This window comes from Ursus arctos, unplaced genomic scaffold, assembly GCF_023065955.2.
Source record: "Ursus arctos isolate Adak ecotype North America unplaced genomic scaffold, UrsArc2.0 scaffold_2, whole genome shotgun sequence".
NCBI classification, from domain to species: Eukaryota; Metazoa; Chordata; class Mammalia; order Carnivora; family Ursidae; genus Ursus; species Ursus arctos.
Genome location: NW_026622874.1, coordinates 67,870,999 through 67,895,688, shown reverse-complemented (window position 1 = coordinate 67,895,688; position 24,690 = coordinate 67,870,999). Strand labels below are relative to the sequence as shown.

At 59.9% G+C, this 24,690-nt stretch overlaps 3 protein-coding genes and 2 long non-coding RNA genes across 5 annotated transcripts; 3 read left to right on the top strand and 2 right to left on the bottom strand.

Moving 5' to 3' along the window:
• Nucleotides 1-1,703: 1,703 nt before the first annotated feature.
• On the bottom strand, nucleotides 1,704-5,553 carry LOC130544318 (uncharacterized). Its single transcript, XR_008960509.1, has 5 exons — nucleotides 5,494-5,553; nucleotides 4,673-5,177; nucleotides 3,788-3,885; nucleotides 2,626-3,349; nucleotides 1,704-2,292 (listed from the first exon to the last, which is right to left on the bottom strand). It is a non-coding gene; the product is annotated as an uncharacterized LOC130544318 (long non-coding RNA).
• Nucleotides 2,572-7,459, top strand: LOC113245191 (serine protease 33-like). Its single transcript, XM_026485077.3, has 5 exons — nucleotides 2,572-2,729; nucleotides 3,270-3,432; nucleotides 3,983-4,260; nucleotides 5,709-5,875; nucleotides 6,595-7,459. The coding sequence occupies exons 1-5, from the start codon at nucleotides 2,609-2,611 to the stop codon at nucleotides 6,865-6,867; spliced, it is 1,002 nt and encodes a 333-aa protein (XP_026340862.3). The 5' UTR covers nucleotides 2,572-2,608; the 3' UTR covers nucleotides 6,868-7,459.
• Nucleotides 7,460-8,129: 670 nt separating this feature from the next.
• LOC113245412 (testisin-like) lies at nucleotides 8,130-13,799 on the top strand. The gene is made up of 9 exons (XM_057315112.1): nucleotides 8,130-8,332; nucleotides 9,261-9,379; nucleotides 9,717-9,842; nucleotides 9,945-9,974; nucleotides 10,271-10,436; nucleotides 10,537-10,551; nucleotides 10,911-11,188; nucleotides 13,040-13,194; nucleotides 13,479-13,799. Exons 1-9 carry the CDS (start codon nucleotides 8,130-8,132, stop codon nucleotides 13,725-13,727), a joined length of 1,341 nt encoding a protein of 446 aa, XP_057171095.1. The 3' UTR covers nucleotides 13,728-13,799.
• A 2,006-nt stretch (nucleotides 13,800-15,805) lies between these two features.
• Nucleotides 15,806-18,671, bottom strand: LOC123000310 (uncharacterized). Its single transcript, XR_006408242.3, has 4 exons — nucleotides 18,512-18,671; nucleotides 17,640-17,800; nucleotides 16,394-16,597; nucleotides 15,806-16,287 (listed from the first exon to the last, which is right to left on the bottom strand). It is a non-coding gene; the product is annotated as an uncharacterized LOC123000310 (long non-coding RNA).
• A 3,753-nt stretch (nucleotides 18,672-22,424) lies between these two features.
• ZG16B (zymogen granule protein 16B) lies at nucleotides 22,425-24,460 on the top strand. The gene is made up of 4 exons (XM_026485540.3): nucleotides 22,425-22,507; nucleotides 22,594-22,676; nucleotides 22,947-23,046; nucleotides 24,031-24,460. The coding sequence occupies exons 2-4, from the start codon at nucleotides 22,622-22,624 to the stop codon at nucleotides 24,365-24,367; spliced, it is 492 nt and encodes a 163-aa protein (XP_026341325.3). The 5' UTR covers nucleotides 22,425-22,507; nucleotides 22,594-22,621; the 3' UTR covers nucleotides 24,368-24,460.
• The last annotated feature ends 230 nt before the right edge of the window (nucleotides 24,461-24,690 follow it).

The following is a 24,690-nucleotide window of genomic DNA, read 5'->3' as shown; positions in this document are numbered from 1 at the left end:
GCAGACCACTTGGAGGATCCTAGCTGCTATCCTCAGAAAGCTCGTCGAGGGTGTTTGTGAACACGAATCAAGAATTCCCCACGAAAAGCGCGATGGGAGAGCAAGAAGGGGCGGACCCTGAAGGTGCTGCTGAGAGAAACCGTTTGAGGCAAGGGCTGAGGAATAAGATGGTTGTAGCTAAAAGATGACCTGGCAAATTTGAAGATGAAGTAGAGAGACATGTTCAGAACTTAGAGCAAGAACTTACAACGCTTGCCTAAGAGAAAACAGTGCGGACACGGAGGGACACACGAGGTCGGTTCCACACCGACAGTCGTCTAAGCTGGGTGACAGGAGGTGTTTCTTGTTCTCCTCTAATCTGTGTATATTTAAATGTTTCCGTAACAAAACATGTTTTAAGCAAAATAAAATCAAGGGTTGGGAATAGACAGAGATGATGCGGGGCTCTGGATGGCCCGGCAGGTCAGCTGACCATCAGCCAGGCCATGTGTCCGCAGCCGTGTGAACTGGCCTAGCTCGGAAGGCTGTGGCGGGGTGGGGGGCCCGCAGGCGGTGGGGGGGTGTCTCTCCTCCGCTCCATTCTGTATGCTCCTAACACAAGCTCAGCAGAAACAAGGGATGGAGTGAGCCTGCACGGAAGAAGAGGAATGTGACATCACTTCTGAGTCAAATGCTTTGCTGGATGACTTCATCCACTTGGGCTGCTGTGACAAAATACCATAAAGAGGTTGGGTGGGTTACAGAAAACAAGCACTTCTTTCTCATGGTTCCTGGGCTGGAAGTCTGAGGTCAAGGTGTCTGGAGAGCCTGCTTCCTGGTTCACAGCCGCAGCCTCCTCACTGTGCCCTCGCATGGCAGAAGGGGTGAAGGAGTTCTCTGGGTCTCTTTTATGAGGGCACTGATCTCCGCTCACGAGGACTCCACCCTTCTGACCTCATCACCTCCCGAAGGTCCCATCTCTGAACACATCACCCTGGGCTTCAACATACGGATTTTACCATATGAACTTGGCAGAGAGGTGGGGGGCACACATATTCCGACCACAGCACAAGGCTGTGCATATCTTTTAATTTAATTTACTTTTATCATATCTTATTTATTTCATAGAGAGAGAAAGAGAGGAGGGAGAGGAGTAGAGGAAGAGAGACTGCACTGAGCACAGAGCCTGACGTGGGGCTCGATCCCATGACCCCAAGAGCATGACCTGAACCGAAATCAAGATGGTTGCTCAACTGACTGAGCCACCCCGGCGCCCCCTTTTTTTTTTTTTAACACTTTATTTATTTATTTGTTTATTTATTAAGAGCATGAGAGTAAGCAAGGGGAGGAGCAGAGCGAGAGGGAAAGAGAGAATCTCAAGCAGTCTCCATGCTCAGTGTGAAGCCTGACCTAGGACAAGATCCCACAACCCTGAGATCATGACCTGAGCTGAAGTCAAGAGTTCGATACCCAACTGACTGAGCCACCCAGGTGCCCCAGGGCTAGGAGTCTTAAGATTGAAATAAAGGGATACTTTACATCGACACAAGTTACAAGCCACTGCAAAGATTATGCCCCCAACAATAGACCTTTGAAAGCAAAAAAAAAAAAAAAAAAAAAAAAAAAATCTAAAAACTCAAATACAAATAAATTCACATTTTTCTCAGAAATCAAGAGATCTAGTAGATGGAAAAAGCAGTAACACCAGAGTTTTCACTGAACTTGATTTTGACCTACATTAAGTATTTTGGGCTGCTCAGAGAGCTACCATGCCCCTCAGGGGTAATGAGCCCTTTGGAGGGGGAGCTGCCTGTAGGCCAGGTTGACCGGGGCATCAGAAAGGATGGGTACTTCTTGAGAAATGGATAAAACTTAGGCATCAGGGCACGAGTCCTGCATCCCTCCTGCCCCCAGTGCCAAGGCTGCTCAGCTCTGCTCTCTTGGCCACACAGTCTGCACAGGTAAGGCCAGCGCAGGGCAGCGGCCATCCAGGCACTTTGCTATTTGTGGTCAGAGAAAGACAGCAGGGGTGTCTCCTCCAGCGGCCCCGCCTCCTCAAATAATGGGTCCCCTCTCACTCACCTGGCATCTTGGCCCCACCTTAGACCCTTCAGAGCCCCAGGGTGAAAACAAACAGCTGAGGGAGCAGAGTGGAGTGTGTCCTGGGGTCGGCAGCCCCCCCATTGCACCAGGCACTGTGATGCAGAGCCCAAAGTAGAAATACCTGGTTTCGTCACCTGTTGGGCCTTGAGCAAGTCATTCAACCTCAGAAGTTGCACTTCCTCTGCTGTGAGATGGGGATCATAATAGGTCCTGGGGAATCAGGAGGCAGAGGCATTGTTGACACAGGGCCAGCACACAGTAAGTGCCCCATATATGGTGGGGGTGGTGGGTGCTATGATGCCAGGGCCAGGGCAGGGGAGGGAAGGTCTTGAGGGTCTTTCCAAAGACGTGGAGGAGGCCTGGGACCCTATACCCAGGAGCAGTGTGGGAGCCAAGTCTCGAGGACGAGGCGGGGAAGTGTCAGCCCCACCCTGGGGCAAGCCCAGCACTTGGGCTAGACCGCAATCATCTTCTACACCTCAGTGTCTGAGGACTCTGCCCCCGGAAGTGGTGGCTGGAGCACACCATGGAGCTGGCCCTTACCGCCATCCTGCTCTCCCTCATCCCAGTGGCCCTCCAGGACAGCACCCCTGGTCTCCCAGCCAACGACTCCCTGAGGGCTGCCTGTGCGAAAAGCCTGGATGCGGGTAGGACGGATACTGGGGGGGGGGGGGGGGGGGTGGAGAGACAGGCACTGCAGGAGAGAGAGCCTGAGTTTTGGGGGCGGATCAAGAGGAGTGTGTAATTCCTTCCCTGCCCCTTATACCCTGTGCTGGGGCAGGTCCTCTAAGGAGCCCAGATGTGGGGAGGGGGCTCTCATTCAGACCCCGCCAGACCTCAGCACCAGAGAGGTGCAGTGATGTGGCCGGCACTGGGCTACGATACTCCCAGGAGCCCCAGGCCAGCGGCTCACAGCTCCCCTCTTCCCACTGAGCCTGGAAAAACCCCCCAGGCTCCCAGCTCCCACTTCCCCCAACTCAGCTGCTGTGCACGCCCCCCCCCCCCCAGGGCCACCGAGTACTTTCCTCAAGCAGACGGTCCTACATCGCAAGGAATTCCACCTCGTGGAGCCTGAGCAGAGACTGGGTTCCAACCCGTGAGCGGCAGGGACTAGCCAGGGCAGGGCTGCGGGGCCAGGGGAGCCCAGATGGGACTGCGTCTAGCTGGCCCATGGGCTCCCCCCGCAGTGTGTGGACGCCCACGCGTGTCAGGCCGCATCATGTCAGGGCAGGATGCCGAGGTGGGCCAGTGGCCGTGGCAGGTCAGCCTGAGGGAGGACGGACAGCATGTGTGTGGGGGCTCCCTGATCACTGAGGACTGGGTGCTGACTGCCGCCCACTGCTTGGACCAGTGAGTATCTTCGGGGGCACAGGTGTGAGCCAGGGGGAGCCAGGACCTGCCCTTCACCCCTCCCCAACACCCTCCCTTCCCCATTTGAACCACAGTCTTCCGCACATCTGGAGTTAGGTGGGGGGAAATATCCTCCAGGGGAGTGACTTATCCCCCAGGATGGCCCCTGTCCTTGGGCCAGGCGCTGGGGAGAGTGGGGGAGGGGACAGACCCAGCCCCGGCCCTCCCACTGGCCACCTCCCAAGAAGTGATTCATTTCCCAGAGACCAGAGGCTCCCATATGGGGATCTCTTGAGCTCAGCAGCTGGGCGGCACAGGGACAGCTGACCGCCTCTCAAGCCTGTTTCACACTCACCAAACAGAGGAGGTGGAAGGGTCCGTGTGGGGGTGTCTCAAGGAATACATGGTGTCCTTTTCATTTCTGGCACGTGCTCCACTTGCATAGTTGTCCGTCTATAATGTTAGGACACTCAAATCAAGATGGTCCTGGGCCCCCACCCGTGAGACCCTGGCACAGTCTTCCTGACACCCTGGCCTCTCCCACCTCCAGGAAGCAGCCCCTGTCCGCCTACTCCGTGCTGCTGGGTTCCATCTCCTCCTACCCCCAGGCCGGGGAGCCCCAGGAGCTCCAATCCGTGGCCCGGTTCATCACCCACCCAGAGTACTTGGAGGAGAACAACAGAGCGGACATCGCCCTGGTGCAGTTGGCTTCCCCCGTCACCTTCAGTGACCTCATCCTTCCAGTCTGCCTCCCCAAACCCGGAGATCCCCTGGGTCACGGCACCTGGTGCTGGGTCACCGGCTGGGGGAACATCGACATAAATCTACGTAAGACACCCAGAGTGTGGGGGTGAGCGGGGGGGGGCAGGTGGGGACCAGGGCTGTTAGGACCTTCCTAGGGCCCTCTGTCCTCGGGCAGCTGCACCTGCCCCCACACTCATAAAGGCTGGACATACAGCCTACACACACTGGTGTGGGCACAGCAGAGGGGAGCCACAGAAATACTGCCATGACCACGAGTAAGCAGCCTGCCACCCCGGACCCTCCCTCGGGCTCCCCAGTCTGCCCTCCCATCACGCAGTAACCAAGGATGAATGCCAGCCTTCTCTGGTTGGAGAATGGGCCGCGCATCCCCCCTGCCCTCGTGGTGTGGGAGCCAGCGCCTGACTGGCTGGGTGCCTCCACCGGCCTTGCGGGGCTGTGGCTTCCCTCTCAGACAAGCAGGGACGGCAGTGCTAACCTCGGGTGGGGAAGGATGCGTTTCAGGCCCTTCCCACAGGGCGGGGCAGGAGCGCGGTCAGCCACCGAGGTCGCCAGCACCCCGCTGCCCACGTCTGTGTCCTGGGCCGCCATAACGAATGAGCACAGACCAGGGGCTTCAAACCGCAGAAATGCAGGCTCTCACTGTTCAGGACGGTGCGGGTCTGAAGTCACGGTGTGGGCAGGCCGGGCTCCCTCCGAAAGCTCCAGGGGAGGGTCCTTCCTGCTCCTTCCAGCTTCTGAGGGCTCCTGGCGACGCTTGGCATTCCTCGGCTAGAGGCTGCGTGCCCTGGCCTGCCCCCATCTTCACACGGCCTCTGCCCGGTGGGTCTCTGTGTGACCCTCCTTTTCTGTCCGGCCTGGGTCCAGTAGGACTTCATCCTGATTAATCTGCAAAGCCCCTACTTCCACAAAAGGGCACACTGTTTGGTGCAGGGTGGGCACAGATTGCTGAGAGTTGCTGTTCAACCCATTCTCGGCCGGGCCTTGGGAAGCCAAGAAGAGTAGGGTCAGCTGGGGAAGCGACGTGACCACACCCTGCGGCCCGGCCAGGCCCTGACGCCAGCTCTTGGCTCTTGCCCTGCACCTCAGTGTGTGTCCAGCCGGCCCCTGGCCTGGGCACCGGGAGAGCAGCCAAGCCCGAGGGGAGCGCCACACCTCGTGCAGGCCCCATGCGTGCCCCATGCGTGCCCCCTGCGTGCCCCGGGCGTGCCCCCTGCGTGCCCCGTGCGTGCTCCGTGCGTGCCCCGCCAGAGGGAGGAAGCAGCTCTTCCTCGGGTTCTGAATATTCAACACGGTCACCTTGCTCGGCGGGCTCCTGGGTCAGGGTCTCCCGAACACAAATGCAGGCCCCAGTCCTCGGTCCTCGAGAAGCAGAGGACGGCATGCAGAAACGACAAGAAAGGGCTTCTTGTCGTGCGTCCCGCGGAGTGTGGGAGAGCAGGGATGGGCCCCCTGAGAGCCGGCGGACGATCACGGCCCGGCCCGTCTGAGCGCTGCTCTGCTCCCCACCCCAGCCCTCCCCCCACCCTTCACCCTGAAGGAGCTGGAGCTGCCCCTCATCGACGCCCAGACCTGCGACGGCTACTACCACGAGAACTCCGGCATCTCCAGCGAGATCCCCATCATCCTCGACGACATGCTCTGCGCCGGCTTCGAGAGCGGCCAGAAAGACGCCTGCGGGGTGAGCGGGCACCCCTGGTGGGCGCAGCAGGCTCTCCCCCCTCCCCAGCACCCCCGGGGACCACCCCAGGGCAGAGCAGGGCTTTCAATACCAGAGTCAATTCAAATAGAAAAGCATGTTCTCGGACCCTGTCTGCCGTTACATATGTCAATCGTAACAATATCGTCAGAACGTGAAATACTTCAAGTGCTTAAGCAAACTGTGACCGTATCCCTATCCCTAGAGCTTTTCTTCGGGGGCCAGAAATGTCTTTTTTTCTTTCCCAAAAAGAACCTCAGGGCCTCTGGGTAGATTGTCCTGAGCAGCAGGTCGCTGCTGGGCTGGGCTGGTGTGGTCTTTGTCTGCTTTTATAAGCAAACGTGCTTTACCTCACAAGCCCTCTTCAGTATTGTTTCATCACAAACAGGTTTTTTTTTTTCATCCCAAACGAAGCAATCGACATTATTAGCAACACAGAAGTGCCCCCCGGAGCCCCTACTCTGACACACATGGTTTTATTTAGGGAACACAGTATTCCCACGGCCCTGCTTCTCCCATCTGCCAGAGATTTCGCCCCGAATTCCCAGACCTCTCTTGCCTTCCAGAAACATCCAACCCACCGATCCTCCGTCCACTAGACCTGGCTAGCCACGTTGACGGGAGGTTGGTGGGCCTGGGGAGGCCCCTGTGTTCCTTCTCCCTCGTGGGCCCTACACTTCTGAACTCCTATTTCTCCCTAGGGTGACTCCGGGGGCCCCCTGGTCTGCGACATTGATGGAGTCTGGACCCAGGCAGGCATCGTGAGCTGGGGGTCTGACTGCGGCCTCCCCAACAGGCCGGGAGTGTACGTCAACGTCAGCACGTATACCACGTGGATTGCCAGGACCATCCAGAGCTCAGACTTGGACACGGAAAACTCCTCTCCACGCCTTGCTGGGCTCTTCTTCCCCACCGTGCTGTTGGTTCTGGGGCTGCTGGGGGACGACACCCTTGCCTCCCTGGGGCTTGCCTAACCCAGCAGCCAGCCCTGCGGACTCAGCCTCTGCCATGTAAACTCAGCCCTTTCTCTGCTGTCTGCTCGTGTCCGGCAGGAAAGCCCTCCACAAACCCTCCCGGGACAGCTGCCTTCCATGACCCTCCCCAGCCTCTGTCCTCCTGAACGTCCTCTGGCCCCCCCCTCCCCCCCTTCAGACCCCACAGCCCTCAGGCCAGCCCCACCTTTCACATGTCCCCCACAGGCCTTAAGCTGCCCTCACCTTCCCTGGCCAGCCTGGGAACCCCTGGGGACAGCCTGCTTGTCCTGCTTCTCACCCACCATCCAAGTCTGAGTACCAGGGTGCACGCTTGCTCGGGGATTCCTCTGGGCGTTTTGGGGACTCTTGGGACTGGGGTTTCCAGCCCCCAATGCTGGGCGGCTGCCTTTGCAGGCCTGTCTTATCTGAGAGGCAATAAACACAAGCTGGCAGGCAGAAGGCATTCCTCCCTGTGCCTCCGGGCCCCACAGGGTGTCTGGGAAGGCACCTCCCATTTGTGGGGGCTTTCCCCCCAGGCTGCCACTGGATGCTCACAGCAGCCCTGAGAGGCTCGTGTTGCTATTATTTCCCATTTTTCAGACAGGGAAACTGAGGCTGAGGGCTTCAAGCTGCAGGGTGTGTCGAGCCCACTCGGTTTGGCAGCCCTGCCTCTTGGCTGGGGGGGCATCCATCCACCCCAGGTGTGAACCTCGAAGGCTCAGAGCCCGGCTGAGCTTGCTGTCCACCTTTCTCCCTCTTTCCCCAGCCTGGAGATGTGGGAGCCGGCTGTTGGAGGAGGAAGCACTGGGCTGGGACCTTGGGCAGGGGCTGGAGATGGGAGGAGGGGAGGGCAGTCTGAGCCCCCTCTGGTGGGAGTCCCAACCTCCATCCTGGGACAGCTCCCACCCCGGCCTACGCCTGGCTCTCCCACCCACAGGTGAGCCGAGTGGTCACATCTTTCAGTAGCCCCCTTTGCCCCTGGGCACCATGCTGGGAACCCTTCACCTTCTGCAGCCCCCACCTACCCCTCCAGGGCTTTCTCTGCAGCATCCCCCACCCCACCCCCCCCCCGTCCCTGCTGCCGAGTCCGTCTGAGCCCTGCACCCTTCTCTGGAGCCTTCTCTGGATGCACAGGGCCTGTGTGTCCCTGTCAGGCTGTCTCCCTATAGCCAGATAGCCAGGGAGGTACCCCCGTCCCCAGCCCTGGGCCTGTCCAGGAAGGAGAGCAGCTGTGCTGGTAGGATGGGGGGCTGTGGTGAAGGATGGCCCGAGCCCCAGGTGTTAGAGCAGGCCCTGCACTGCAGCCCGCCCTGGGGGAGAGGAGCCAGTGCTGGGGCTCCAGGATCATCTGGTGCCCAGCCCACAGCTACGGGCTGACCACCAGGGTCGTGGCTGCAGTCACCATGCCCCCGAGGCCCCAGACGCTGCCTGTATCCAACACATGCCAGCCGGAGCAGCGTGCTGGGTAGCCAGCCGGGCACACCAGGGAAGACTGTGTGCCCCTCGTGCATGTGGAACCACAGACGTGACCTCCAGCTGCTGCTGCCCACCTTCTCCAGGCGCTTCCCCTACGGGCACCTCGTAGGGTGGCAACCGAGTGCGACAGCGTGCATGAGGGAGGGAGGGGAGGACATGTTACCTCCTCGCCTACCCGGAGGGGTCTCAATGACCTCTCTCAGCCTGGCACACCCAACCTCTCAATCCCCAAAAGCTGACATCCCCCAAGGAGCACCTAGTGGACACCTGATGAAGCCTATGGTCAGTGCCACTCCTGGGCCACTAATGTCCTCCCGGTGCTCCTCCACACCACTCCTTCTGGGCCAGGAGACCCGGAGGTCCTCTAGAACGGCAACAACAGGGACCTTGAGAGCCAGAGCCCCTCCACCCTCAGGGACACTCTGCCCATCCACATCCCTCCTTTTCCACCTTTTCTCTTTCCACCCCTCCCTTCCTTGGTTCTCTGTCAACCCTTCAATTCCACACACACCAAGCCTGTCACATGTGGGCCCTGGAGGCCGAGAGACAGATGCACACATGACCAAACATCATTTTGGATATTGCAAACATCTAGGAAGAAAATACGGGGCGGGGGTGGCAGTGAGACAGAAAGTCAGTAGGGGAGGAGCGGGGAGTGCGCTGTAGATGGGAAGGGAGTAGAGAAAGCTTTGCTGAGGGGTGATGTTAGCACAAGATCTGAATGCCACCAAGAAGCCTGCCATGTGACCGTCTGGGACAAGAGTCTGCAGGGAGAGGCCACCCCAGGCTGCAACGAGCTCGGAGTTCACTAGGAGAAGACAGCTGGGGAGGGGACGGGATTCGGGGGAGGTGGTCACAGGGGTATTGAGGGCTGGGGGAGCCTATACCTGTGGCGGGAGCGATCCTTTGGGCTGCAGTGGAGAAGGGACGGCCTGGGCTCTCGTGCAACTCCAGGAGGCGGTCGTGGGCACGGTGTCTTGGACCATGTACGCCCATGGCCCCAGCGTGGAGCTCACAGGACACTGGCCAGTTACAAGTGCTGTGGTGTCAAGGGTCACAGAGGGGGCCGTGTTAGGGAAAATCTTGCCCCCTTGCTGTGCCTGGGGACCCAGGACCTACCGGGCCATGGCCTCCCACAGGGACCCATTCTGTCCCTCAGTCCACCGGCTGAGACCGAGCCCACCGCCCCTCACTCTGCAGGTGATTTGGTGGAGGGAGCACCAGTGTGCAAAGTCAAGGAGGTGTGGGGACAGCCCAGCTTCATTCTCTGGAGAAGGTTCCGTGGTCACCAAGCACCCAGCGTCTCTCACTAGCGTCTCCCTCAATGAGCCAGGCCCTCAATGAGCCCGGATCCAGGGCTCCCTCTCCCCCAGGGGGCGCCCCGGCCGGGCCCCCGAGCTGGCGGAAGCGGAGGGGGCGCCACGCGGCGGGAGAGGAGGCCATGGGTGCGCGCGTCGGGGCGCTGCTGCTGGCGCAGCTGCTGGTGTTCGGGAGGCAGGGTGAGCTCAGGCGGGGGCTGCCGCCGCCCTCGGGCTGGTAGGGGGTGGCTGGGGCGCGTGCAGAGCGGGCGGAGCTCACCCGGTCGCCCGCCCGCCCCGCAGAGTTTCAGGATGGGGACCAGCTGTTTGCAGGTAAGGCGTCCAGGACGCGTGATGGCCCGCGCGGGGCCCCTGTGCCGGAGCGCAGAGGGCGCCTCATCTTCTCCTCTCCTCCGCCCAGGTTTCGAGAACTCGTCGTTGCTCACGTGTAACTGCCGGGCCCCTGGGGGGAGGGGCGGGCGCCCGCGGACCACGTGGGGAGGGTCCCCCTGCGACGCGACCCCCGACGCGCGCCGTTCCGTGTTCCCCGGGGCGCCCCTTCCCTTCACGCAGGGGGCCGGGCGGGCGGGGTCCTGCAGCTCAGCCGCGTGTCCGTCTGTCCGTCCCAGGGCCCTGCGGCCAACGATCCATTTCGACACGCGTGGTGGGCGGAAAGGACTCGGAGCTGGGCCGCTGGCCGTGGCAGGGCAGCCTGCGCTTGTGGGGCTCCCACCACTGCGGAGCGAGCCTGCTCAACCGTCGCTGGGCACTCACGGCCGCGCACTGCTTTGAAAAGTGAGTCTGGGGGCGGGCGGCCCGCTTATTGGCGAGCCGGGTCCTGCGTGGCCTTCGGGTGCGGACGAGGCCCTTCTGTTCTCCTGAGCCCCAGGCCCAGCTACAGCCACGTGAGGCAAACCCTGTTTCCTTTCTAGAATGTTCTTCAGAACATGTGCGTGCACTTTCGCGTCTTGTTCTTTTCTCCCGGGGTGGAGGTGTACCAGGGGGTGGAAGGAGGTGGGTAAGCGCTGGGCACACAGCCTGGCCGGTGGCGACCGTGATGGTGGAGTTTTCCAGCTGCTCTGGCCCTGTGCAGCTGTTCCTTCTTTTTAGGACGGCTGCGGGAGGTGGGGGGCCGGTTGAGTGACTGGCCAGATCAGGCCCCAGGGGGAGGCACCCTGCTGCCCCCAGCCCTTAAGACATCAGGTGTGCTCAGGGGCCCCGCCTCCTCTGAAGACCCCTGCCCGCTCTCTCCTCCCCCGCCAGGCACAGTGACCCCTTTGAGTGGTCGGTCCAGTTCGGGGAGCTCTCTGCCTCGCCGTCCATCTGGAACCTGCAGGCCTACTACAACCGCTATGGTGTGGAGGAGATCGTTTTGAGCCCCATGTATCTGGGGGCTTCGTCCTATGATATCGCACTGCTGAAGCTGTCCTCCTCTGTCACCTACAATAAGTACATCCAGCCCATCTGCGTTCTGACCTCCTCCTCTGAGTTCCAGAACCGGACCGACTGCTGGGTGACTGGCTGGGGGGACATCCAAGAAGATCAGGGTGAGGCTGGGGGCAGGGAACGGGGCAGGGGGGCCCCACGCTCCACCATCTGTTCCGTGTACCCCTGGGTCTGTGTGCAGCTGGATCCCTCCTGGGGGCCGCTCAGCACTATCTCCTCACCTGCTGTCCCCTCCTGCTCCCCCTGAAGGGACAGACTTCCTGTCCTCACACCTGCTTGCCTCTCCCTGCCAGACACTGTGAGCCAGAAGCCACAGTGAGAGGGAGGCCAGCTGGGCCCTGGCCTGCACCCCACAGAGTACAGGGGTGTTGGGGTTGTGGGAGGGCCTCAGAAGGCCTCGGGCGTTGACTGATTTAGCCAAGCATTCTTCCCACCTCGGCATGGGTGCTCACCCAGCCCCCAGGCTTCCCAACCCTGGCTCTCCCACACCTGCGTCTACCCGCCTTGCTTCCTTGTCCGGCGCGCCGAGCCCATTATTCTGTCCTTGCAGTTTCAAGCCATCCACAACCCTCGGCTCCCCACCCCACTCTCTGGGGCTCCTTGGGCGGTCATGAAGTGCCACTTGCATATTTCTCATCACGAACTCCCCGAAACTGCTGGGCACAGCCTCCCCGGAGGTGCCCTGGGCCTGGACTGCCCCATACACTGCTCTCTGGCCCCGCCCATTCCTGCAGCACCCTTCCCACAGCAGTAACAACAGATGAAGCTTCTGGCATGCGTGCTGTGTGCCTGGCACTGTTCTAGGCTCTCAAGACTGAGGAATGAGCAGGGTGAGGTCTTTCTTCCTTCTGACTTTACCTATGAATGAAGCTGGGAACATTTTTATACCTGCTTTATAAATGAGGAAAGTGAGAGAGGTATGGAAATTGCCATAAGGCCCCAGAAAGAGTCAGTGGAGAAGCCAAGGCTCACTGGCCGAGACGGTAATGTGTCCTTAAGATCACACATCTGGAATTGGGGAGGGGGTAGAGAAATCAACACCAGCCCTGCGTTCCTGTAGAGCTGGGGTCCTGCCCCTGCCGCAGACCTCCCCTGGCGCAAAGGGCCGAATGGGTGTGAGCCAAGGGGCCCGGCCAACAGGTAGTCCCGTCCAGCCCCAGCCCCCCCCCCCGCCCCCATTCTCGCAGGTAGAGGTGACTTGTGGACACGACCGTCTTGCCTGTGTCAAGCTCAGCTCAGCCATGTGCTGGCTGGGAGACCTCGACTCATGGTGCCTTGGCCTCCTCATCTGTAGACGGGGTAACAATAGCTCCTACCTGCTGGAGTAGCTCGGAGGTTTGCAACTGTCCCCGCGGAAGGGCCCAGCAGAGTGCGTGGCTGACGAGAGGCTGTACCCGTGATCAGCTGTCAGTGGTAGCCTTGTGGCCGTGCCCCGGCTCGGCTGTGGCTCGGGTCTAGACTGAACAGTTGGCCAGATTTGGGTTCACAGCAGGCTCTGGCATGTCCCTGGTGCTCTGCGGGGAGGGCGGGATGGGAAAGGCAGACCTCCCCCTGAAACTGTCCTTACCTGAAAGAGGGTCATGCTGGCGCTGCGTCCTAGGAGGGCCCCAGGGGCCCCAAGAGCACATCCTGAATGCTCCAGAAGCACTGGGCTGTGCGGCCACGCGCGGAGAGCTTTTCACTGACCCTCCCGCAGCTCAGCTGCCGCCCCGCCCCCAGCCTCTGCCGGCTGCTGGCTGGTTCGGGAGGGGCTGCCGTCTGCCTGCCACGGACCACGGACCAGGAAGCTGGACCTCAGGAACAGGCCCTTGGCAGGGTGCCGTCACCCATGGGGGCAGGGTGCTGGACCCAGGGACCCTCTCCCCCACCCTGTAGCCTGTGCTGTTCCTCTCGACCAGATGACAGAGGAGAGGCTCAGGGTGCCATGTTTCTCTGTCCCCCCACCCCCGCAGAGCTGCCATCCCCCTACATCCTCCAGGAGGTGCAGGTCGGCATCATAAACACTGCCATCTGTAACTACCTTTACACACAGCCCGCCTTCCGCTATGACATCTGGGGAGACATGATTTGTGCCGGCAGTCCCCAAGGTGGCAAGGACGCCTGCTTTGTGAGTGTCCCTCCCCAGCCCAGCCAGGGGCTTCTGGGGCCTGGAAGTCCACCACCCCAGCCCCAGCCCCAGGCCTGCACCTCACTTGGTCCTTGTGCCCACTCTAGAGGGTAGAGATCATTGCCCCACTTTGCAGACGCAGAAACGGAGGCTTGCTCCTTTCCGGGGTGGGGGTAGGATTGACACCCAGTCTGCCCAGCTCCACAGCCCCTCCTGCTCTCCCCACCTCTCCACTGGCCCCTCGGGCCCCGCCTCAGGCCTGGCTCACCCACGCTGCTCCCCAGGGCGACTCAGGCGGGCCCTTGGCCTGTGAAAAGAAAGGGCTGTGGATTCAGGTTGGAATCGTGAGCTGGGGATCAGGCTGTGGGAGGCCCAACCGGCCCGGTGTCTACACCAACGTCAGTAGGCACTTCAACTGGATCCGGACGCTGCTGGCTCGCAGCGGTGTTCACAGGCCAGCCCCCTGCCTGCCGCTGGTCCTCCTCCCTCTGCTCTCGCCTGCCTTCCTCCTGCGGCTGCCCGATTGCACCTGAGCCTGAGAGCTGGGGCCATCTGCTGAGCCAGGCCCCGTCCCACTCTGTCCCTTTTTTAATAAACACGTTTGCATGTTGAAGTCTGTGCCTTGCAGAGCCTTCTGTGGCCCCGGGTGGCTCCCTGGACGCTCTCCCAGTCACCCCAGCAGCACCCCCGAAGTCCTAAACTTGCTCCAGCTGTCTGCACTGTTCGGGTTTGGGGGGCAAACCACAGAACCCCTGCGGTTAGTTCAGTTACATAATTTATGGGAGACATAGTAGCCTCTGGGGAGACAAGGACGGTGCTGGGAGGAAATGTCCTGAACCCTCCGGTGCTCGGGCCTTCCACCACACACACTCCAGACGCTCCTGGTCTGACCTCTGTCCCCGACGCCAACCTGGGACCAGAACTGGGGTGCAGGAAGTTGATTTGGGAGGTGATACCACGAAGCCCCAATGGGGAGGTTCCCGATGTGGGGAACTGAGGCACAGTCCCGTTGGAGCCCATGAGAAACCACAGGTGCGCCTCGGCACCCGCGAAGGAAACCTCCCTGCTCCCCCGTGATCCTGAGAGGAATGCTGGAAGGGGGTTCTGCTTCCCCAATGGGGAATGGTCGAATGCTGGTGGGCTGCCACGAACGAGACCAAAGTCCTCCCCAGCAGGCAGAGAGGCCCCCGTCCACTCCGCCTCACCAGCTCATCCAGGGGCCACCGCTGCGTCAGGAGTGGGTGCCCGTTTCTGTTTCCTTCTTGCCCTCCCCCTGAAGCTGGAGGGGCTCCACTCCACACATAGCAGAGCCAGCGGCTTCCTGGAGCTCCTGGGCTCCTGGCCAGGCTGGGCACCCCACCCCTGCAGGGACCCTGCCACCTCCTGTCACCCCTCACCCCTGCAAGGCTCCCCCACACTGTTACATGGCACCTGTGTGACCTGCTCTGGCCTGACTTAGGGTACTTGCAGATATACTGTTCCCTTGGTCTGGAATGTTCCTCCTTCTCCTGGTTGAGCCCTGCTGTTCTCCAGGCCTCAGTTGAGACATCAGCCATCACAGCCCCTATGATCATTCATGCCAACTCTCCCTTTGTCACTACCTGGCCTTGGCTGCACCTTCCTGCATGGGCAGTCCTGGAGCCTGCGGTGGCCCAGCAATGACCACACAGCCCTGTGCCCTTCAGGGTGGAGACACCACATGACCCCACCTGGAATCAGTGACGAGCTTGGGAGGTCCGGCCACGGCCGCCCACCTCCCCCGCCGTGGCACCAGCCAGGCCAGGCTGGATGCTTCTGGGCCCAGGGTGGAAGAGAGCCCAGGGGACCATCGACACTCTGCCCCAGGGGTCATCATGATGCAGCGCTGGGTCCCTCGTTCACTCACCCCGCAGTGCCCCCCGCCCTTGCTCTCCTGAGATAGGCCGGAGATAGTCAGAGCTCTCAGCCATCCTGGGAAGGGAATTGGCAGCTTCAGGCAAGCAACTCGGGGCTCATCGCCCCTCCACCACCCGTCCCTGCCCCCTTCGGCATTCAAATTCCCAGCTGTCTTCCATGGAAGACATGACCTTGCCGTAGAGAGTGACCTTCTGCTCCTGGTCACACGCGCCCTGCACCAGCCGCTGCTGCGACCCGGTCCCTGAGCAGTGGGCCTGACCTGGTGGCCAGTGGAATTGCTTGCCCCCCCACAGCTGCATCAGGGCGTGTCACCACGGCTCTTGATCTCACCTCAGGTCTTGATCTCAGGTTGTGAGTTCAAGCCACACATTGGGCTCCACAGTGGGCATGGAGCCTACTAAAGAAAGAAAAATTGAAAGGGAGGAAGGGGGGAGGAGGAAAGGGCAGAGGGAGGGAGGGGGGAAAAGAAAAAAATCTCGACTCCAAGGTAAAGATGTCCTCGAAGATGAAAGTTGCAGGTTTAACTGTCTCCATGAACTGGATCACAAGGGAGGGCCCCTCTGTGTTGACACTGGCTGGTGGGAAAGCACATGACGGGACGTTGGTCACTCACGGTCTGGCTACCCCCCACCCAGCCCCCACCTCCTCGCCAGAGAGAGCTCCCAGGTCCCCACCATGCATGTCCTCCCCAGCAGTCAGAGGGACTTAGGGAGCCACTAAGATTTATTATTTCCCTTACACAAACAAGAATAACTATGGAGAAACTGAGGTATTTCTGACGGGTTCTGAACGTAACCACAATCCAGAGCTTTGTGTATCTTGTAGCGTGTGGCAAGTTGGGCGCAACTGGGGACACACCAGGCATCAACACTTGTCACCCCTGGGTGATGGCTGTCTAGGCGATTACCATCACTTTTAGCCTTTTCCAGATTTCCTTCGCTACCCCTTTCCTATCGTGTTGTTATCAGAAAACAAAACCAATAAGTGTATTTAAAAACCAAACGAACAAGAACCCAGCTGGTTGGGTGTGTGGACAACTGACATTTTCTCAGGCTTACGGAGGAGGCTCTGCAGATGCAAATTCAAGCCTCCTGCTTCCAAGGACAAACGCCAGGGCCGCCACTGTTAGCAACAGTAGAATTCTACCAAGATTCCGGAGTAGGAGCTCGAAGGTGGTGCTGCAGGGTCTTCCAAGATCTGAGAAAAAGTTGTTTTGGTTTTTGAATTCTAGACCTGTTACCAACCAGCCAAGGGGGAGGGCAACACGATGTAATTGTCAGGCAGGATGGCTTAGGAAGCTGACCTCCTGCCTGCCCTTCCCGAGGGAGGTCCCTGCGGTAGGGAACAGAACAGAGCCCAGGGATGGCCGCGACCTAATCTCCGGAGACCTAGTATGTCACTCTATGTGGCAAAAGACACTGCAGACGCGGCTGAGCCAGCGGTGTGACATGGGGAGATTATCCAGATTGCCCAGGTGGGACCGGCGTCATCGCAGGCATCCTGAAACCTGGAAGAAGTCAGAAGAACCAGTCAGAGCGGTGCCCTAGGACAAGGCCGGACGAAGGGACGGATGCAAGAAAGAAGAAATGACAGATGGCGACATGGTAGAAATAAGGCGCGGAAGTTCCATTTCTACTCCGGGAAGGAAGAGAAAAAGGACAGTCAGGAGCGTTAGGGGTGAGGGCAGCGAGCCCAAGGTCCAAAACTAGCCAGCGTGTCTGCCGTGCGAAGCAGCAGGCGTCAGGTGAGTGGCTGACCCCTGTGTGCGCCGGGCGCAGGGGATGAGGGCTCCCAGCACACGCCCCGTCTGGCTCCTCCTCCTCCAGTCAATCCTGGGAAAGCCCAGCCCTGCTCACCCACGGGTCCCCCTCAGCTGCGGTTTCCCATGTGTACTCCGTGGAATGGGATTTGTAAAAGGATTCTATGATCACAGACTTTTGGGAAAGTTAAATTGGTTTCTGGGTTGCAGGACCGTTCGGTGACTTGGATAGGCTAAAATGCGTCAGAAATCTCTAAGTGGATATACGGTGGGCAGCGTTCCCCAAATTGACCTGGCCTTGGAACCCTCGTTTGGGGGGAATTTCACAAGAGACCTGTAAGACGCTGCCCCATATCTCCAGGGCCAGGCCGGGCCCTGGCAGTTCCCTCGGTCCCTCCCTCTCGTAGGAGCCCCTGATCTGATATCCTCCATCTCCTGGGGTAGACTTTTCTTTTGTAAAATCTCGGGTCTTTCAGCACCTGTCTCTCTGCCGTGTGCCCCCTCTGACACTAGGGGGCACTGCTGAGCTGAGGGCTCCCTGCCCAAGCGGCCCAGGGGCTCCTCTAACTCGGAGGCGAGGGCCCATGTGCTTGGTCCCTCATGGGATGTTCGCTAAATAAGCAGATACCAGCACATGCAGGAGACCTAAGGGGCCTGAAACAATGTTTACTTTCCCATACTTACTTGTATGGCATGAGGACCCCAGCCCCCCACCGCCTCCCCGTTCCCATTAGCCCCGTGCTGTGTCTGTGGGATCCCTTCTCTCCACCCCAGGAGGTCTCTCGCTTACGGAGTCTGATGGCCAGGTGCAGAGCCGCATTTCCACAGGTTGGCCCACGGAGCAGGCTGGTCTCCTTCGCATGTGAGAAGCGGAAGGTCGCTTGAAGAATTTGCACACACCCTGCCCGGGGCTGTTCATTGCCGGCCTCTCAGACGTCGGTGCTGCGACAGCTGTCTCAGATAATGGGAGAAGTGGTTCTGTCATCGCAGAGCCAGACTCGTTTGTAACATACTGTTGTAAGAAACTGTTCAAGATCACGAGAACCAAACTTGGAACCGATTTCTTTTCTTTTTTTTTTTTTTTTAAGATTTTATTTATTTATGTGACAGAGAGACAGCCAGCGAGAGAGGGAACACAGCAGGGGAGTGGGAGAGGAAGAAGCAGGCTCCCAGCGGAGGAGCCCGATGTGGGACTCGATCCCAGAACGCCGGGATCACGCCCTGAGCCGAAGGCAGACGCTTAACGACTGCGCTACCCAGGTGCCCCGGAACCGATTTCTTAATGTTGGACAGTTAGGCTCTTGGCAATGTCATTACAAAGGACACTTTTGGGGCACCTGGGTGGCTCAGTCGGTGAACCGTCCCACTCTTGATCTCAGCTCAGGTCTGGATCTCAGGGTCGTGAATTCGAGCCCCATGTTGGGCTCTGCGCTGGGCATGGAGCCTACTTAAAACAAAACATGGCATCTTCACGTAACCTTTATAAACCTCGGCACCTGGTCCTAATCATTTCTTCGGCTAACTGTTCTATGGGTGCAATGGGCTTCATGTTTTCAAAGGAGTTTAACCCACGAGGAGGACTCCAGGAAAGGAAGAAGGACCTACCTCCCACCCTGTTTTGACCCTGAAAGGTGTCCACTTTTATATCCTTTGTAAACTTACAGGTTAAAAAATGCTTCTCAGGGCGCCTGGGTGGTTCAGTCAGTTAAGCATCTGGCTTTGGCTCGGGTCATAATCCCGGGGTCCTGGGATCTTGTCCCATGTCCTGCTCCCTGCTCGGTGGGGAGTCTGCTTCTCCCTCTTCTGCTGCTGCTCCCCCTGCTTGTGCTGTCTTGCTGTCAAATAAATAAACAAAATCTTAAAAAAAAATTGCTTCTCAGTTTTTAAAAGAGTAATCACTTTGTGTTTGTGAAAGTGGTATAGTCTTAAAAAAAAAAAAAGGTCAAATACAAAGCAATACAAGAAAAGGACAGGGGAGGAAGAGAAAAATGTCCCAAATCCCCTCATCTGGAAGTAACCATAGTTTTGTTTGAACATTGTTCCAGAAGTCTGTTTGGAAAGGCAGGTTCAAGGACAGGCAGGAGGAAGGATGGGTGGGGTGTGGGTCAGGGTGGGGGCCCAGACACATGTGCCTGCTTCTCCCAGACGCCCTCCGAACTCCAGGGAACAAGGAGACGTTTACAAAGGGAATCCTTCTCTAAGAGTGTTGGACCCCAGCTATGTGGCGGGCTTCTCGAAGCAGAGAGGCAGATGGGGTTGAGATGATGGGGGTGGAGTCCTGGCCGCTTGGAGGTGGGACGCTGTGGCTCTGGGGTTCAGGAGAGGCTCCCAGCCGAGCCTCCAGCTGGCTGGGTAATGCCCTGTAGTGGATTAGATTGTGGTCCCCCCAAAAGGATATGTCCACTCAGAACCTCTGATGGGACCTTATTTGGAATAAGGGACTTTGCAAATGTAATTAAGGTAGGGATCTTGAGCCGCTCCTGGATAGAACGGGCCATAAATGCAACACAAGCCGTCCTTATAGAGACAGGAAAAGAGAAGCCACAGACATGGGGAGCAGTGCAGGTGAGAGAGGAGGAGATTCTGCAGGGGTGCAGCTACGAGCCAAGCAGTGCCCGGTGGGCAGGCAGCCACCAGAGCCTGGAAGAAGCAAGGAAATGTTCTCCTTTAGAGACTTCGGGCTAAATAAAGATTAGATTTATTTGTTTGAGAGAGCGAGCACGAGCAGAGGGCAGAGCAGAGGGGGAGGGAGAAGCCGACTCCCTGCCGAGTGCAGAGCCCGCCCTGGGGCCCGAGGTGGGACTGGATCCCAGGACCCTGTGATCATGACCCCAGCCGAAGTCAGCCACTCAACCGACTGAGCCACCCAGGCGCCCCGTGGAATTTTAATTGCATAAAAGATTAGACAAAATGTGTGCTTGAGTGTCCCGGTTTTCCAAAATAGTTGTTGCATTTCTCTGGGGAAAAGTGGGAAAAAACACTTAGCTTAGAGCATGGCATCGGTGAGAATCTGAGGCCCTCTTGTCCGTTGTGCCGCCAGCTGCAGAGCACAGAGGGGTCTCCCCAAACCCCACATCCAGAGGGCGAGGAGACTTGAGCCAACCCCTCACCTCTGCGGGGAGAAGGCCGCATTGTTCCAGCCCCGGCAGAGTGAGGTCTGGGCACGCCCATGCAGAGGATTAGGGCCTTGCAAATCCCCTCCTGGGGAGCCCTGATCCTGAGGGACAAAGGGCCTGTGTTGAGTCTCCCCAGGGCCAGCACTGGGCCAGGGTGGATGAGGGGGCAGGGCTCCTGAAAGCTGCCCCTTTGCAGGTGTGTGTGAGTGTACGGACGTGCAGGTCATGTGCAAGGCCCTGTGTGTCGGGATCGCTGGGCAGGCGTGCGTGCTTGAGGATGCATCCGTGTGACAGTGTGTGTGTGCATGTGCAACCACACTCCTGTCCCCCGAAAATGCACCTCGTGTGTGCTTTTGGGCACGTCCCGGACCCCCCCCCATTATCTAGGCAGCAACCGGCTCTTCTTCCAGCCCCCCCCCAGGTAGTGCTCCCCAGAGTTCCAGGTCACACAGAACTTCTGGGCTCCAAGCCCGGCCAGATTGGCACTAGGAAGAAGGCCCCTGAGTTGGCACAATACCCACAAAAGCGCCCAGCGGCTGAGTGGGGTCAGGAACAGAGCCCCCTTTGTGCAGCCTCCAGGCCCTTCCTCCAGAGCTGCGCCTGCCAAGGTCCTGGGCCTCTGCTGCCTCCGCCCCACGGAAGGATCTGGGGCCTCTGGGAGGGGGGAGGAGCACGGGGAGACCAGGTGGGGAGCCCCTAGCTTCCAACATGAGTCAGCGGGGGGTGCCTGAGCCCTGAGGGGCCTCTGCAGGGAGACCAGCCACGTCCAAAGCAGCTCTGTGCTCTCCCCACGGAGGGCTGGCTGGTCAATGCTGTGGACAGACTGCCTCTCCTCCAGAGTGAAGCCAGGGAGCCTCCAGGATCGCTGACTTTGTGGGTGAAGGACCAGAGGATACACGTGGCAGGCTTTCTGGGTCACAAAGTGTCTCTCACAATTGCCCAGCTCTGGGCGGTGACAGCAGCCCCAGACGACGTGCACGTGAATGGGCTTGGCTGTGTGCCTGGAACACTGTCCGTGGGCAATGGAGTGTCACAGGATTTTCACGTGTCACAAAGTGCTATTCTTTTGAATTGTTTCTAACCACTGAAAACTGTAGGAAGTGTTCTCAGCTCACGGGCTGCACTACAACGGGTGGGGGTGGGGTGCTGGATTTGGCCGCGGGCCCAGTTTGCTAACCCCTGGCCTAGGTACCTCAGCGTCTAGGGAATGGAGGTGCCAGTGAGACAGGGCCTCCGCCCCGTCCCCAGTCCCCCAACACTGCCCTTCCAGTGACACCAGGAGGTGGGCCAGCGCTTCCAGAGTGGGTCTGTGCATGCAGGAGGCCATTCTCTGCACCCTCTTCTTGTGACCTTCCTAAACACCTGGTCTGTGCCCAGCCCGGCTCCTGGGCCCTGCATTAGTCCTTCCTCGCGCCCAGGGAGTGCTCCCCTGCGCTGCCGACACTGTCACTTAGCTGACCGGTCACCAGGGGCAAGTGTGTTGTTTCTGATCTTCTGCAATTTAGCAGGACACGGCCTGGAATGACGCTGCCCCTCTGGCAGTAGGCGTGAGTCCCGGGTGTTGGGGCCCTCGCTTGGAGAAGGACGGTTGAATTCTTGTAACGCCCACGAGGAGGCTCTATCACGCCCTGCAGACAACGGATGACCCAATCAACTGTTGGGTGGTGGCGGCTCCCCGGACACCATGCCTCACACTCAGGGAAGCCAAGATTTGGACCCCGTCTGGCTCCGGCGGCAGCACCAGCAGGGGCCTCAGACCTGCAGCCCTCGAGGAGTACCCCAGTACCTCCCAGTAAGGCTGACCCCTAGGCCTGACCCCAGGAACCCCCAGAGGCACTAGCCTAGAGAATGGCTCTCTCCCCATCCTCTGGGCCTGGGTCATCCCAAGGCCCGTTGAGGCCGGCCCGTCCCAGTGACATCTGCTCTGGGCACAAAGCAAAGATCCTCACTGTCTTCGAAGTGACACACCATGGGGGGACAGCCCCTGGGGTCTCTCCTCCACCTGGAGCCAGGCACACAGTCCAGCTGTCTCTGAGGGTCTGCGGGGAGCTCAGCCTGAGCTCCTGGAAGCCCACGAGACACAGAGCTCCACACAGGCCTGCTGAGGTCCTGGGCCCAGTTCTGCACGAGGCAGGAGCTCCTGTGGGCATGTGGCCCGCACCTCCCCCCATGGGGTGGAGACCTGTCTGGCCAAGCTAGGGGAGGCTCTCAGCAACCCCCCACTTCTGAAGTGCCCTTCTAGTCCAGGTGCTGAGGAGAGACCCAGCGGTGGCAGAGAAACGCTTGTCACTGTCATGTTTTGTTTGTCCTGGCCACGAGGCCAAGACGAAAAACACGGCGAGTCCGGGAGCCTCCCCCGGGATGGCTCTGGGATTTCCCCAGGAAGAGCTCCCACTGCCATTCCTTCCTGTTCCCCTGGTGGCCCTCACTCCTTCCTTCTGGATGGGGGCCCACGGGGACGGCATGGGTATAAAGGGCCGGCGGACAGCGTCCAGGCACAAGACTGCGCGGCCAGGACCAGGCGACAGGACTCTCCGGGCAGGTATGGCAGCGCTCCTCTCCCATGGTGGCGCCTGGCCAGGTCGGATGGGGCCCCTCTCAGAGCAGGGCCTGCCCTCTTCCCTCCAGGAGCCTTGGGACTCACCATCCAGAGGCCATGCTGCGGTGGCTGACTCTCGCCCTGCTGTGGAGCGCCACCTGCCGGGCAGCACGTAAGTCTGGCTGGGCCTGCCCCCACCTCGTCCCCCACCCCGGGGGCGCACTCACCCCTGCCCTCCTGGCCCATCCCCCCGGGGGGCCACCCTCACCCCTGCCCCAGCCCGTCCCCCCGGGGGGCCACGCTCACCTCTTGCCATAGATGGACTCCAGTCCCAGGGCCACAGGGGCTGCCTGGAGGGCGGCGTCCAGTTCTGGGCAGGGACACGCTCCATCCCAGCCTGCGTGGTGCTTCCCTTTCCCACCTGGTCCCCTCATCCATGCAGAGATGTACGGGGAAGGAGGAGGCAAACATTTCAGCACCTCCAGCGACTGTGAAATCACCGGAGTCCGGGTGGCCGTGGGTCTCCTGGGCCTGGTGAAGAGGTGAGTAGGAGCAGGGCCCCTGGAGCCCTATCGCCACGGCCTCGGGAACTGGGGGAGGAGGCTGTGCACCTCATCCCCTTGTACCTGCGCTGGGCTCCCAATGACCCTGGAAGTTCTGGAGCCACCAGCCACCGCCTCCCCGTTTGTTCCTGTCCTGGGGCACCTCCTCCCCTGCACAACAGCCCCTGCCGTTCTGTCTGCAAGTCCGGCCTGGCTTCCTGGGCTGATCTAAAAAGAGGGGTAGATGAGGTTTCTCCCTCCTTTCTCCCTTCCACCCCAAACAACCTCTTGGTCCGAGATGCCCAGTGGGGAACCCAGGGGACGGTCTGTCCAGTGAGGGTCAGAGGAAAGGCAGTGAGGTCAGAAAGGGCCACTGGCAGAACACGAGTTGCCAGAAGCGTGTAGAGGCAGAGAGCCAGGCCCTTCCCTAATGCTGCTCAAGGCCTGGGCGGATCTGTGCTCTGCACTCCCAGGGTCCTGGGGAGAGCAGTGGGCGCCACGGGGGACAGAGTGTGGGCAGGGCCAGGTGGAGGAGGCGTGTGAGGGGAATGGGGAGGCCCCGATGGGCACAGCTAGTGGAACTCCCCCAGGTAACTGTGGGGGTTGCCTGCTTCTAAGGCTTCTGGTCTACTCAGTAACTGGGGCTCAGAAAGCCCAAGCTGGGCCTGGGGACAGTTCCCCACTGTGCACAGTAACAGCAGCTGGCATTGCCCGAGGGTCCCCTTACGAATGATCTCGCTGACTGCCCCCCCAAACCACTCCCACTTTTCAGATAAGGAAACTGAGGCCCAGAGGGGCTGGCTCGCAGAGCCCGAAAGCATCAGCGCAGGGGTCTGAGAGCAGCAGCTCTGTGTCGTGAGCCCAAGTCCGTGTGTGGGGATGTCTACCTGTAGGCACAGGACTGCTGTCCTTGCGAGGGGATGGAGCGCCCGGGGAGTGGTGATTCGGCCTGACTCTGGGCCTTCGACGCTTGCCATCCCCCAGTATCCAGGTGAGGTGTGGCGTCTCCTGGAGTGCAGTGTTCGGCACCCCAGGTGGGACTACCCAGGAATTCCTCCTGCAGCCGGGAGAACACATCGATTTAATCTACGGCTCCTACAGGATGTTTATCCGATACCTGGTCATATTCACAGATCAAGGGCACTATGCTACGTTTGGGAAGGAAGATGGCAACACCTTCACCGTCTTCCCCAGTGAGCAGGGGAAGGTGCTCACGGGAATCTGTGGCCAGCATAAGCCTTTAGGCCTTTCGGGCCTCTGCTTTGAGTGGGACTATCCTCCGGAGGAGGACTGGACCACCGTACGGCCAACTAGCCAGTAGGCACAGGGAGGGCTCTGCATGAGCCGAGGGGCTCAGAACAGCGGAGTCTGGACCTCACACTGGAATCCGCCAACAAATAAAGCTTCTGCAAGAACAGTGCCTCCGGGTGTGGTCCTTGCGTCCCGGGATGTGACCTAAGCTTTCCCAGCGGGTGGGGGGACCAGGCCTCTGGGGGGGAGGCGCAGGGTGAGGAAGGAGCGGTCCGATGCCCCAGGCCGTGGGAACCCTGCCTGTGCAGGCCCTGGGCCTCACAGATCTTCCATCCTTGAGGAGTCTGGGCTCCAAGGTTGCCCCCCACCCCGGCCCTACCCCAAGCCTGTCCA

Excerpts from the sequence above, each read along its gene's own strand:
- LOC113245191 (XM_026485077.3), top strand. The coding sequence starts at position 2,609 with ATGGAGCTGGCCCTTACCGCCATCCTGCTCTCCCTCATCCCAGTGGCC. Across the intron at positions 3,433-3,982 it reads GCCGCCCACTGCTTGGACCA|GAAGCAGCCCCTGTCCGCCT; the intron begins GTGAGTATCTTC and ends TCCCACCTCCAG. Across the intron at positions 4,261-5,708 it reads GAACATCGACATAAATCTAC|CCCTCCCCCCACCCTTCACC; the intron begins GTAAGACACCCA and ends TCCCCACCCCAG.
- LOC113245412 (XM_057315112.1), top strand. The coding sequence starts at position 8,130 with ATGGCCCGAGCCCCAGGTGTTAGAGCAGGCCCTGCACTGCAGCCCGCC. Across the intron at positions 9,380-9,716 it reads AGGACACTGGCCAGTTACAA|GGGGCGCCCCGGCCGGGCCC; the intron begins GTGCTGTGGTGT and ends CCTCTCCCCCAG. Across the intron at positions 9,975-10,270 it reads TGGGGACCAGCTGTTTGCAG|GGCCCTGCGGCCAACGATCC; the intron begins GTAAGGCGTCCA and ends TGTCCGTCCCAG.
- ZG16B (XM_026485540.3), top strand. The coding sequence starts at position 22,622 with ATGCTGCGGTGGCTGACTCTCGCCCTGCTGTGGAGCGCCACCTGCCGG. Across the intron at positions 22,677-22,946 it reads CGCCACCTGCCGGGCAGCAC|AGATGTACGGGGAAGGAGGA; the intron begins GTAAGTCTGGCT and ends TCATCCATGCAG. Across the intron at positions 23,047-24,030 it reads CTCCTGGGCCTGGTGAAGAG|TATCCAGGTGAGGTGTGGCG; the intron begins GTGAGTAGGAGC and ends GCCATCCCCCAG.